This window comes from Capra hircus, chromosome 7 (genome assembly GCF_001704415.2).
Source record: "Capra hircus breed San Clemente chromosome 7, ASM170441v1, whole genome shotgun sequence".
Classification (NCBI taxonomy): Eukaryota; Metazoa; Chordata; class Mammalia; order Artiodactyla; family Bovidae; genus Capra; species Capra hircus.
This window is the reverse complement of record NC_030814.1, coordinates 26,567,205-26,580,684: the sequence shown is the minus strand read 5'-3', so window position 1 is coordinate 26,580,684 and position 13,480 is coordinate 26,567,205. Positions and strand designations below refer to the sequence as shown.

General features: G+C 37.6%; 1 protein-coding gene across 2 annotated transcripts in view; it reads right to left on the bottom strand.

Annotated features, from left to right (window-relative positions):
• Nucleotides 1-13,480, bottom strand: part of EDIL3 (EGF like repeats and discoidin domains 3) — a 478,798-nt gene that overhangs the window by 183,308 nt on the left and 282,010 nt on the right. For both annotated transcript variants that reach the window (XM_005683400.3, XM_005683401.3), the window contains one exon: nucleotides 2,721-2,902. In XM_005683400.3, the coding sequence (XP_005683457.2) occupies nucleotides 2,721-2,902 (182 nt within the window). The remainder of the gene's footprint in view (nucleotides 1-2,720; nucleotides 2,903-13,480) is intronic.

Below are 13,480 nucleotides of genomic sequence, written 5' to 3'. Positions count from 1 at the left end.
CCCAGGCTAGAATACTGGAGTGGGTTGCCATGCCCTCCTCCAGGGGATCTTCCCAATCCAGGGACTAAACCTGGGTCTCCTGCTTTGGCAGGCAGGTTCATTACTACCAGTGCCACCTGGGAAGCCCTTTCCTTGGTATAGCCATCAAATAGATCAGCACGTAATAACATATAACATAGCCATGCAATACATAATGGGAATTTCCTTTTGTATTCTATAAATACACTAAGCTAGTTTTTAGCTTAACAAAAGGTCTATTAAAAATAGACTGTCTCGATATAATAAAATATTATGGCTCAAATAAAATGGTTAGCAGATGATGTAACACCAGGCTACACATGTTGCATTATTGTGTTTACTCTATTTACTTTCCTATATCTTAGATACAGAGCATTGTAAAGGCAAGTGGTATTGTTCTTCTAGAGCCCAATTAAAAATAGACCACAGGGCAGACATTCATTTAGTAAATGTCTGGTGAGTGGATGAATAAATAAATGACTGAAAATCCAATATGTGTGCATCCCAGAAAGAACATATACAAACAAAAATCACTTTAGAAATTAAAAGAAGAAAACAATAAAACATATTTTACTACATGTATCTGTAAAAAAAGAAAAGGAAAATAATAGGAATGGAAAATATTTATCTTTTAAAATAATAATCATCCTGATTAATCTGATTCAATAAGCAAAGTTCCCAGAGGTTTGCTGCTGCTGCTCTGTGCGACCCCATAGATGCCAGCCCATCAGGCTCTCCCGTCCCTGGGATTCTCCAGGCAAGAACACTGGAGTGGGTTGCCATTTCCTTCTCCAATGCATGAAAGTGAAAAGCGAAAATGAAGTCACTCACTTGTGGCCGACTCTTAGCGACCCCATGGACTGCAGCCCACCAGGGTCCTCCATCCATGGGATTTTACAGGCAAGAGTACTGAAGTGGGGTGCCATTGCCTTCTCCATCCCAGAGGTTTAGATAAGCTTTTAATTTTTGCATAATACAAGGCATATTTCTATAATTGTGTAGAGTTATTATTTCTAACATATCAGCCAAAAGGGAAATTGATATTCCAGGATGCTAATGAATGAGTTAATGTTTAAGATGGTGGTTATTTATAACTTGGGGGAAAAAATCTAGGTGAGGAAATAAAGGTCAGAAAAACTTGAAAAGAAAAACAAAAAGATTTCTGTTTAACTATATTTACTGAACTAACTCCTAAAATTCAGAACCAATTATGAACATTGAGGTACTATCCATAATTGCACACTGAGTGTGTAAATTTAAAAATGGCAATTTTAATTTTCATTTCATCAGGATAAGGGAGAAAATGAAATTGAATACTAATTAGTATATGTGTCTTATACACCTAAAAGATTAGGGGAATACTGTGCTCATTATAAGTAAGTTTAAGCAAAGTACTCAAATGCTTCATTTGAATGACTGAATATAAATAAAAGAATACAGTGACAAGGGAAATTAATAATGCTCAAACAAAGAAAATCTGTAAAAATTACTAGATATGGTTGTTCTTTAAGAAAAGAGACATTTTTTTTTTGGAAAAATAACTTAGAAAATGAGGTGTTATTAAAGACTAATAATTCTCTCAACACAATAATGAAATATGTATTGAAAACCAATAGTGAGTTTTCAGTTTTCCTCCATCATATGCAAGATTTCCTTATCTAATATAAACTCTTTTAATTAACTTTTACTGTTTTTATATGAGTTCATTATCATCTTCATAGAAAAAGCAAGAGAACTCCAGAAAAACACCCATTTCTGCTTTACTGACTACGCCAAAGCCTTTGACTGTGTGGATCACAACAAACGGTGGAATATTCTTCAAGAGATGGAAATACCAAATGTCCTTACCTGCCTCCTGAGAAATCTGTATGCAGACCAAAAAGCAACAGTTAGAACTGGATATGGAACAACAGAGTGGTTCCAAATTGGGAAAGGAGTACATCAGGGTGCACTGGATTTCCTGTCTTTTTAGCACACCTCACTGAATCGTTAAATGTTATTAACATGGGCCACACGAACAGAGGTATAAGCTTTCACAGAAATCATAGTTTGAGGACCTTTTCTGCCTTCAAATATGTAGTTTTCCTGTCTCACTTCAGTTAAGGGCTCAAAAGGTATTAAACGGATAATATATAAGACGCAGGCATTACTCCCATCCATCACACCTTTCGGAAATTATTTAATTTCCTGGTATTGCATCATTTTCTCACATTTAAAAACATAGCTGATGATAATAAATGATAGAGTATGAACTGAAACACACCCAGTTATTGTAGAGGGTGCTGAAGACATTTGAGATATTATACTCCACTGTATAATTTATATATATACATATGGAACCACTAACAGAGAAGGAAAGAACACCATTTTCATTCTCCTGAAGTACCAAAAATTGCTGCTAAGTGTTAACACAGTACTAATGGACACACGGCATGTGTAAAATCCTCTCTTTGACATGTACCTTCAGAGAGTGATATTTGCAACTCAAGGTCATTTAACATTTTTAACTCACTTCATTAACTTTCAAAAGGAATATTCACATTTCCCACAGTTGCAGGATTTATAGTCAGTTTGGACTCTAGCTAAATCATCCTTTCTTCTGTGACCATGAAGAAAAGTCACACCTTGGACACTCACTATCTTCTTTCTGAAATGACTCTAGCCATTCCTTGGCAGAAACCCTGTCCCATCCCATCTGTTACCTGAATCCACGGCCATCTGTCATTTTCTGCAGCTGTCCAGGCATTTATTAGTCCCTTCTTATTCAGACGTGCATAGTAGGGATACCACTTCTGGAGTCCAAAAAGAGCTCGGTGGGTAGATGAAGCTGTGATTTGCTGATTTGAAATGATTCCCCCTTCAATTCCCAATGGGCCAGAGCATTCTAGGAACAAATTAGACAAAAAATGTGAAGGTATCAGAAATAACATATCCAAATGTGGCTGTTAGACTTGATAAGGAATTTTTAAAAGTGATTTCAACTTGGACCATCATGCCATTCAAGCCCCTCTCACTTCACAGGTTTGTTACAGATCACAGCATGAAGTAATTCTTGCTCCTCCCACCACTCTCTTCTTACTTTGCTGTGAATGTGGCATCTGAACAGACATGTCCCTTCTGCACTGCTATTCTGTCTTACACACTGCCATCCTTTGTTGATCACATCAACAAAAAGTGTAATGTCCTTAAGAAGGTCTATCTCGTATTTTGAATTTCCAATAGCACACCTCACAAATCATAATTTGTCAAAAAATATCCATTGGTCCATTATTTCTTGGCTAGGCTACATCTGAGTTTTGCTATTAAAATAATTTTCATACTGACTTAGCATTTCTCACTACTATAACTTTTTCAGTTATATTTTTATAATGGCTGGCAGTTATGCTTCCAAAAAAAGGGTGATGTGTAAACCTGTTGAAACATTTTAAACTATTATAATAATAACTTGCGATATGCTATAAGTAACAGGAAATATGTAGACAAATTATTTTTATAGAGTAAGCAGGTAAGCACTCAGACATTATATAGAGCAGTATAAATACCACTCAGTAAATCAATATATTAAAATATTTACATTTCTAATTTTAATTCAAAATACACAACTCTTATCAATAGGAATTCTGCATATATTTTAGCATGTTTATTTTTTGTTAAATTTGTAAATTGGAATTCGGATACATTTACTAACAAATACTTAAAATACCAAGATTAAAGCATAATATACTCAAAATAATAGGTCCTCAGATACTGAAGGTATTTAGATTTTAAAATCAGAAATAAAAGTAAATTGATGTAAAAATAATATATGTATTCAAAATTTTTAAATTAAAAAATAAAAATAATATAAGTACTATGTATATAATATACATTTGAATTTCTTAATTATTTACTAAAAATTCACCAGACAGTACACTTATTTTTAACTCAGTTTTGAAAATTCAGAATAAGTATTATTATAATGAAAAGCAATACCTAGTTTTCTTAATTTCAATAACATATACTATACTCATTGATAAATATGATAATCCTATTATAAAAATACTACAATGATAACTAGAATTCTTGAAAGTATGAAAGGAGTATACTGCTATTATTAAACCTTAGTGCATATAAGTCACAGAGAAGGCAATGGCGACCCACTCCAGTACTCTTGCCTGGAAAATCCCATGGGCAGAGGAGCCTGGTGGGCTGCCGTGTATGGGGTCACACAGAGTCGGACACGACTGAAGCGACTTAGCAGCAGCAGCAGCAGCAGCAGCAGCAGCAGCAGCAGCATATAAGTCAACTTAGTCATTGCTACCAAGGATATTTTAGATTTTAATTACTACTGAAGTCTAACAATTGTTAGTAATTATATGTTTACATTCAGATTGAGGATGCAAATATGAAAGGAAGAATTCTGCCACCGGACTGTAATATTTTAAAAAGTTACAAGGATGATTCTCACTGGTAACCATTTTGTTTTCCACTAAGCATAAATGTTTCTTTTTTCTATTCCAAGCTCAGATAATAAGTAGTTCAAAGGACATTACTTAGAAACATTTTCCCAATGAATTTAAAACCTTTAAACACTTTTTATAAAAACAAAACTTGTGGATAAGTTATCATCTTAATCAGTTGTTATTAGTATATATGACATTAATATAGCAAAAATTACATCTTTGTGATTGATAGCTGACAAATTATTCACTTGCTGAGTTAAATTTAGTATAGATATTTTCTAAAGCATTGTATTTAGAACTCTAGCACTTTATAAAGGTGCACTATATCACTTGGAAGTCATTTAATTAAGAAGCCATTCATTTTCAGAATTGCACCATTAAGAGTCACGGATAATAATCTGATTTTCACATTCCTAAAAAATAACATTGAAAACTCAAATATTGAGTCTTTGGATTCTTGCTCTGCTTTGCATTTCAAACTTCCAGATCTTTTCAGATTTCCTAAAAGCACTAAGTAACTTTCATGATGACACTTTGATTTTAAGCAACTGCAGGAGGCTGGGTTTTTAAGAACGCTGCCATTAAAAAGAGTCTCAAGGATGCTTGTCCTTGATTTGTACAATGTTTGGATGGAAAAGTACAGCAGGCAGGGAGGCCATTTATTGTAGGCCAGTCAGTGGAATGGCAGAGCCAGAGTCAGCTTTGATTAATTAAACTGCAAGATAGCCTTAGAAAGAACTCTGTACCATTTAGTTGTTTACTTCTAAAGACCTTATGCGGAATTGGATATCCTCACCGAATTTGTAACCATTAAAAAAAATTAGACCTCAAACCACACTATTCAGCACGTCCACTTTGTCAGTCCTCTTAACCTCCCTTTACTAGCAACCATATCAGCAAACAACGGCTATGAACTGTTACTTTATCATATAGGCCAAACACCAATGAGCAATTTAAAAAAGACATTTGCATTTATTTACTCTGCCATAGGCTCCCAATTTTGTCATGTCCTCAACAGTCATACATTCAAACAAAATAGAATTAAAAAATATATATTGACATGCTGTATATATATAGTATTTCACAGCTTACAAAATACTTTCTCCTGAGCTATTTCAGTGCTGTGAGGTCAAAACGGATGCATTTTTCTTTTCTCAGCCCTCAAGTCCACAAGTTCTTTTAGAATGAACTTTTGTAACATTTACTTACATACCATACATACTACATGTGGGCCGTGACTCTGGTTGTGGGGGGGTGGGGTGGGGGGGGCGGTTCTTGAGCAAAACATGAGTGTGTGAAGTATCAGCTTAATTCCTTAAAAAGGAAATGGTCTTCAATTTTTCTTATTTCAAAAATTGTGGTTATGGTGACTCTGAGTCTACCAGCTGTGAGGTAATGACAGATAAATGGTGTGTTCCCTTTGTGACCATAAATTGTTAATAATGAGCTTGGTTCCACAAGGTCACTTGCACGTCTCTCCTTAGAGACGAGGCCATCGCAGCCTTTTAGCTCTGTGGAGCAGACACCGAGTCTTACACTGCTGCATTCTTAGATGCTCACAGTAGCTTGGCTTGTACACAAGAGCTCAGGAAATATTGCTGAATACTGGTACTGGGTGCTTTTATTCCTAGACAGTAACCTAATAAGCAAATCTCAGTATGACACTTTATTTCACACTGGAAAGTTGTCACAACAGCAGCTTTTTCTTCACTAATCATTTGGACCACAATCAAATGGATGTCATCATAATAAAAGGTTCAAAATCCAATTTCCTTTTGCCTGTGCCATCCACTTCCCCAATGTCCTATTAAATACAACAGTTATAAAAACTAATGAAGGAGCTGCAATTCAGAATGCAAATGATTATACACCTAAGATTAAGTGACCTTAAGCTGTGAACAATAAGATGATTAAAAGAAAGATAACGTGGAGATATATGCTATCACCATCCATAAATGAAGAAAGGACATGAAATCATACTTGATGAAAAATAATATTAGATGAGCATTTTGAAGTTTGAAAAGTGCATCCACATGGGTTTTCTCACATAATCAACATAACAGTTCAAGGAAAAAAGGTTATCACACGCATTTCATAAACGAGGAAACCAGTGAGGAGGGAAGGTAAACTCATAAAAGGAAGTCTGGAATTTAAGCCAAATGTTCCTGCAGAAACAGAAAATAATATCAATTGATAAAGTGAAGAGTTCAGTAATTCTTTAAAAGCTGATGCTGAATTGTTTTTCTTCTGTTGTTATTTTACATGGGGATGTGTGTACACATACTAGGAATAGAGGCTAGGAGAATTAACATGAAGGAATCATGTAGAGTATTACAAGTGGTACTCAGGATATGCTAGAGCTTTCACACCGGGGAATATTAAAACAGTAGGCAACAGTCTGTGACAGTGAGTCACAGAAGTAAATATTGAGGCAATATGGTGGTCTGTGTCCCTTTACACGTGTTAAAAAAAAAATTGACCCTCTACCATTATTGATCTATAGATTGCTTACCTAATTTGGATAGGTTTACTCAGTCCTGACTAATTCATTGACCTCTTATTATGTGCCAATCTACCCAGCAATATATCTATCTATTCATCCATCCATCCACTCTCCATTCATTAAACTCAATTTTAAAAGCTGCATATTAATTAAAGGCCTTCTATACACAGGCACCTTTTAAGGCAGTGGAGATACAAGGACGAAAAAGGCAGAAAAAGCCTCAGCTCTTGAGGTTCATATTCTAGTGCAGAGACAAACTCTAAACAAACACTTACATAAACAAGGAAACACCATAAAGTGGTAAGCGAAGAAAAAAAAGGGTGAACCAGGTGGAGGTGTGAGATGATCAACGACAGGCTTTCTGAGAGATGACATACATCTGATCTCTAAGTGAGAAGCAGGAATTGGCTACTGCACTAGATTTACTGTACTGGTTTTCTGAAGGAGCTTTCAGTCCAGTGGGAGAGACACACACATGGAAACAAACAAAGAAAGAAACAAAAAAATCAATATAACATGGCAGATGCTGTGATGTTGGATGTACAAGATTCCCTGGGAGAATGGGAGAGGGAATTATAATCCAGCCTGGGCTTCATGGTATAGAGTAGGGATTAACATATTGAAGAAGAAAGGGAGGGCAGACAGAGAAATAGGAAAAAACCTGGCATGACTAGGGACGTGAAGGCAGATCAGTATTATTAGAGCAAGATGGGTTGGTGGGAGGTTAAAGGATAGGGTAAAGAAGCAGAGACAGATTATTTATCTGGAAATCTTGCTGAAAAAAAAAACTGATTCTATTAGTGAGGGGAAATTTTTGAAGGATTTTAACTATGGTGATATTGTCACTTAGCATAAATGATTTAAGAGGGGCCAAAACTAGGGCCAAGTAGCAAACTACTACTACTGTCCAGGTGAAAAATGACGCAAGTCTGAAAGAGCAATAGAGAAGAAGAGGAGTTCAAAGCGTTTTCAGAAATTAAAATCAAGCAACAGTGTTTACAGTGTTAGTCATTCTGTCATGTCCGAATCTTTGCAACCCCATGGACTATAGCCTGCCAAGCTCCTCTGTCCATGGGATTTCCCAGGTAAGAATAGGGAGTGAGTATCCATTCCCTTTTCCAGGGGATCTTCCTGACCCAGGCATCGAACCTGGGTCTCCTGCACTGCAGGCAGATTCTTGACTGTCTAATTAGATGTAGAATGGAGGAGAAAAATGGAGTTATCTTCGAGGTGACAGACAGTAAGTAGCAGATAGTCGTTCCCAGTTGAGGGATTGGCTATGTCTGACAAATAACACCTTTAACTCTAATTCCTTCCTTAAAATGTTATCAACAATTATTCTTGCTGCTGGACTGCATTTGAGAGGATCTGTCTTAATCCCACTTGCTATTACTATGCAGAACACCACAGGCTACATTCACATCAACCAGGCTCCAGGGACAGTTTTGAAAATTGAAAACCTGTTTCTATGCTGAGGCCACATCCACAACTTGCCTGCCTCACAGCTCATCCATGCATGTACATCTGGTGTCCCACAAAATGGGGAGCCCCTCATAGACCAGGGTTATATCTCACATGGTATCCGGCAGCAAGCCTCATTCTCAGCAGAAAATTGATCTCAAAATAAATATATAAAGCAAATAAACAGTAATAATTACAGCCAATATTATAACATTTTATTTTTATAATTTACTTATTTTTTTTTCTTTTTTTTTTTTAATTTAAAAATCTTTAATTCTTACATGTGTTCCCAAACATGAACCCCCCTAAATTAAGAACATTGCACCTAGTCTCTCAAGAGTACACCAATATTGAGACCTTTAGAATGTTTAAACATTGAGCAAAGAGGAAGAGCATCTTTTCCACTAAAAAAAAAAAAAAAAAAAAAAGGACTGACAATCAAGTAGGTTAGTTCTGTTTCTCAACTTGTTGCTGCCCAACAACCAGGTATCTCTGAAACCCTCTACTGTTACGCCTTGAGTAGGGTTTTCCCAGGTGGCTCAGATGCAGGAGATGCAGGTTCGATCCCTGGGTCAGAAAGATCCCCTCGAGTAGGAAATACCAACGCACTTCAGCATTCTTGCCTGGAAAATTCCATAGAGAGGGAAGCGTGGTGGGCTGCGGTCCATAGGGTCGCACAGAGTCAGACACAAATGAGCACACACACACACACACACACCTACAGTGTGCTAAGTGGCAATTTGATCACCGCCGAATATGGCGGTAGAACATGGCGGTCTATGGTTTGTGACCATTAGACCTGTGTTTATGTATCTTTGGTCCTGTGCTTGCTTTTGTCAGATTCAACAATAATTCTAAATTAATGAGTCCGATCAACATCAATGACCAGAGGCTTTTAGGTGGCGTTTACATAATCAGTTAAATAATCAGTTTGTCGGAATGGTCTGAGTGGCCTGGAAATGCCTCCTGCCCTTCACACGGACAGGGTGAGTGATGTCACCTGGCAGGGGTGCTCAAGCAGCTGGGGCAGCTGGGGCCAAGCCTCATGCGTTCTCCCCAGAGCCACTTTTCCACCTTTGCCAAGTCCACGCGCAAATAAAACCGCTTCAACATGAAGCCTTTCTCACTCTGCAAACTCATTCTCTGGAGTGTGGTAAAGAATGGCATCTGCATTTTATTGATCTTGCAGCTGACAGGGAAGTCGTACTTCAAGATGTCTCACATCTTGTTCCTGAGTGTGCTGGTTAAGCCTTTCAAATAAGGGGGATGCTTGGCTGCATCCGTAACAGGAACGTACTGCTTTCATTTGCTCTATCTCAATATCCAGACATCTTCAGAATGAAAGGATTTCAAATTAAAGCCATGTTAGAAACAAATCTTTAAACAGCTCCAGTCCTCTCCTTCTCTGAGCATCTCATCTTACAGGAGTACGGATCCTCTGCTGTGCTTAGCATAGCACGATAATTGTGCTGAACTAGAGCGCTGGCGAAGGAGTTACTGATGACCTCCAATACTGCGGAAACAGATGCTGATTCAAGCAGAAACTTCTCTCTGTGCCACTTGGACCACAGCCTTTCTTTTATTCCTAGGGTTTGTTCTATTTTGAGAGTTGTCTTGAGACTAGGTTCTAAATTGGTGAGGGAGAGATCAAGGCCACTATTTCTCACTTAGTGGCTCAGGGGTTGAAAGGAACCCTTAAAATTTTTGCTTGTGAGTTTTCCAGTATTGAAAATAATAGAGTATAGTTCTTAATAGAAAGGGGAAATTCTTTAGTGGCCACCTATCACAGAACCAGTCTTTAAGACTGAAGAAAATTAGCATTTATCAAGAGTAAGCAGCCCATCCGATGCAAAGAAGTAGAGTTTTCTCTAAGGTGGACAGACATTTTATGTGCATTCCAAATAAGCTCAGCTTATTTGGAATTTAAGTTAAATTTAAATTTAAGCCCCCTCCATCCCCACCCCAGCCTTCCCACACGCTTGCTGGTTTTTCTCAGCTTATCATTTTTCAGGGGTTGGGAAGTGGTGTCAGAGGAAAGTGGACAAGGAACTGAACAATCTCATAGAAGTAGAAGAAAAGTTGCTTTCAGAAATAAGGTTTGGATGCACTAGCTTGGAGGTAGGAGAGCAGGGGGATGGGGAAGGAGCCCCCTGGACGTGGTGAGAGAATGTGAAAGTAGACACACACAACACAGCCCTCCCATCACTCACAAACCACCTCGGAGCGCCCGTAGGGATGAGCCAGCCTCGCCTCATCGCACTGAGAGTGATCATCTTAAAAGGACTTAGAGTGAAAAATCCCATTTGGGGATGTTTGCTTCTCTCCACACTTAGAGAATGCTTCAGGACATAGATTTCACATATGGCCACAGTAACCTTGCTTAGGGAAGCTAGTACTTGCAAAAATCATCAAAATAGTTTCTCCAGATTAGTTAAGCTTATTTGGAATTCACATAAAATGCATGTGCACCTTGGAGAAAACTCTACTTTTTTGCATTGGTTGGGCTACTTATTCTTGATAAATGCTAATTTTCTTCAGTCTTGAAGACTGATTCTGTGATATATGGCCACTAAAGAATTTCCCCTTTCTATTAAGAACTATACTTTATTATTTTCAATATCAGAAAGCTCGGAGGTGCCTGAGATAAATGATGAGGAACTACTATTTATGCATATTTTTTCCTCTTGGACAATAAACTTCTTAACGGTAGAAACCACGCCTTTTGCATTATGTATGTTTTCAAAGCACTTAGCACAGTGCCTTACAATTGGCAGTTCTCAATCTATGGGTTATCATAAATTAAAACTAATCACTGCTGTTTTGGAATTACTTTTCTTCCTTTCTTGAAACTAAATTAATCTTCTAAACATAGATATTATCACTCTAGGGATTCTACATACTAGGTGGGCATTAAAATCAGAAATACTTTTGGTATGCTGGACCACTTGAAATACATAAGAATTAGCTCTTGGAGGTAGGGGAAATATGTTTGGAATGAAAATCAGCCTTCATAAAGTTACAAATTCAATTATCAGCCATCTAGCTATTTCCCTATAAAAGATGGTTATGCTTTTCTTCACATTGTATTATCTTAAATCAATTATGATGTAATCTCAGTTAAATTAATTGTTTTAAATTCAGGAAAAATTAAACTCATGAATAAGCTAAACTAGAATAGGAAATTGTCCATTAATATTTCCCCAAGCTAATTTTTTGAACATATTGATGCAGAATGATAGTGTTATTTAAATAGCAGGGTCTACAGACTCTAGTATTCAAAGGCCAAAATTTGTATTGAGATAATTTACAGAAGTCAATTAAATCTAATATTATCATCCTATCACAGTTAAAAGGCATTGCCATAGGACAATCAAAGAGCACATTTTAGTTTGTGTAAGATGGATTCTCTCAGAAGAGAAAAGTACACGTGCTTTTCAAGCACTGAACGCACTTTTGCAGGCAGGCAAGATTTTAGTAACTTGTACTCAGGCTTCCACCTACACTGCACAATTCATCTTCTACCAACTATGAAGATAACAACATGGTTTGATGAAATATTTGTCTGTAGACTCAAAAGCCTGCAATTCAAAAACCTGCAGGTATACCTACTCTCGCCTTCTGACAAAACATATCTGCACAGGAAAAGCTAAAAAGGGGTATAAAGGCACGGTAAATGCTAAAGGTGGGATTCAGTTGCTTCAGGACACAGGAGTCGAATACTAAATGCAAATATTCAAGCACTGCCATGCAAAAGACACTTTCCCACACTTACAAGTTATTTACATCTTTTAGGTGTCTTTGGTAAATGTCTATCATGGTAAGAACTGCAAGGAACTGCCTCTGATGTTTGGTTATAAAGCAATATGACTGGCATGTCAAACACAGATTTTTATTTCAGAGATAAATCACTGTCCCAAATCCAATTATTAGCTACCTAGGCGTTTTTTTTCTGTACAATGCAGCTTTGCTTTTCTTCATGCTGGATGTTATCTCAGGTTAAGTATGAAGTCTCAGTGTTCCAGAGGTCAAAAGAAACTAAGCCGGAAAAGAACAAATGGGAAGCAGGTACAGCACAACAAGCCCTCTCTAAGGCTGGCATTCCTTGAGAAGTTGGTGGAACGAAGGCTCGAGGGCAAAATGGAGCCTGAAAGTACTCAGTAGCTGATTTGATTATTTGAATTCTAGAATTATCTATTGATACATGTACATTAACTCCTAAAATATCTACATAAATAGATATACTATATAAATGGATAATTCTTATATAGTCAGAGAGGTATGAGGGTAGAAAAGGGAACTAAAAGTTCTCACAAGTAAATTTTTTTTTTAAGTCACATCACATCACAGCATCAGCTGCTGTTTTTCCTCTTTCCAAACTAAATCAAAGAGTAAATCTTGGGCTTCTATTGTGATCCAGTGGTTAAGAATCCAGTGGAAACCTGCCAAAGCAGGGGATATAGGTTTGATCCCTGGTCTGCAAGGATTCCAAGTGCCACAGGGCAACTAAGCCCATGAACCACAGCTGGGCCCAAGGGCAAAATCTACAGAAGCCCAAGTGCCCTAGAGCCTGTGCTCCACAAGAGAAGCCACTATAATGAGAAGCTTGTGCACCCCAGCTAGAAAGTAGCCACGGTTCGAGGCAAATAGAGAAAGCCCACACAGCAACAAAGAGCTGCTGCTGCTGCTAAGTCACTTCAGTCGTGTCCGACTCTGTGCGACCCCATAGACGGCAGCCCACCAGGCTCCCCTGTCCCTGGGATTCTCCAGGCAAGAACACTGGAGTGGGTTGCCATTTCCTTCTCCAATGCTTGAAAGTGAAGTCGCTCAGTTGTGTCCGACTCTTAGCGACCCCATGGACTGCAGCCTACCAGGCTCCTCCATCCATGGGATTTTCCAGAGTACTGGAGTGCTAGGGCAGCCAAAAATAAATTAATTTTTAAAAAGTTAATCTTTTGTCAGTATTTCCAGGACAGAACTGAGACAGAAGATGAATTCTTGATTGATTCTAGGAATCAAACATTTCTAGAGAGTATCACAAATGCTTTGCATAGAGTAT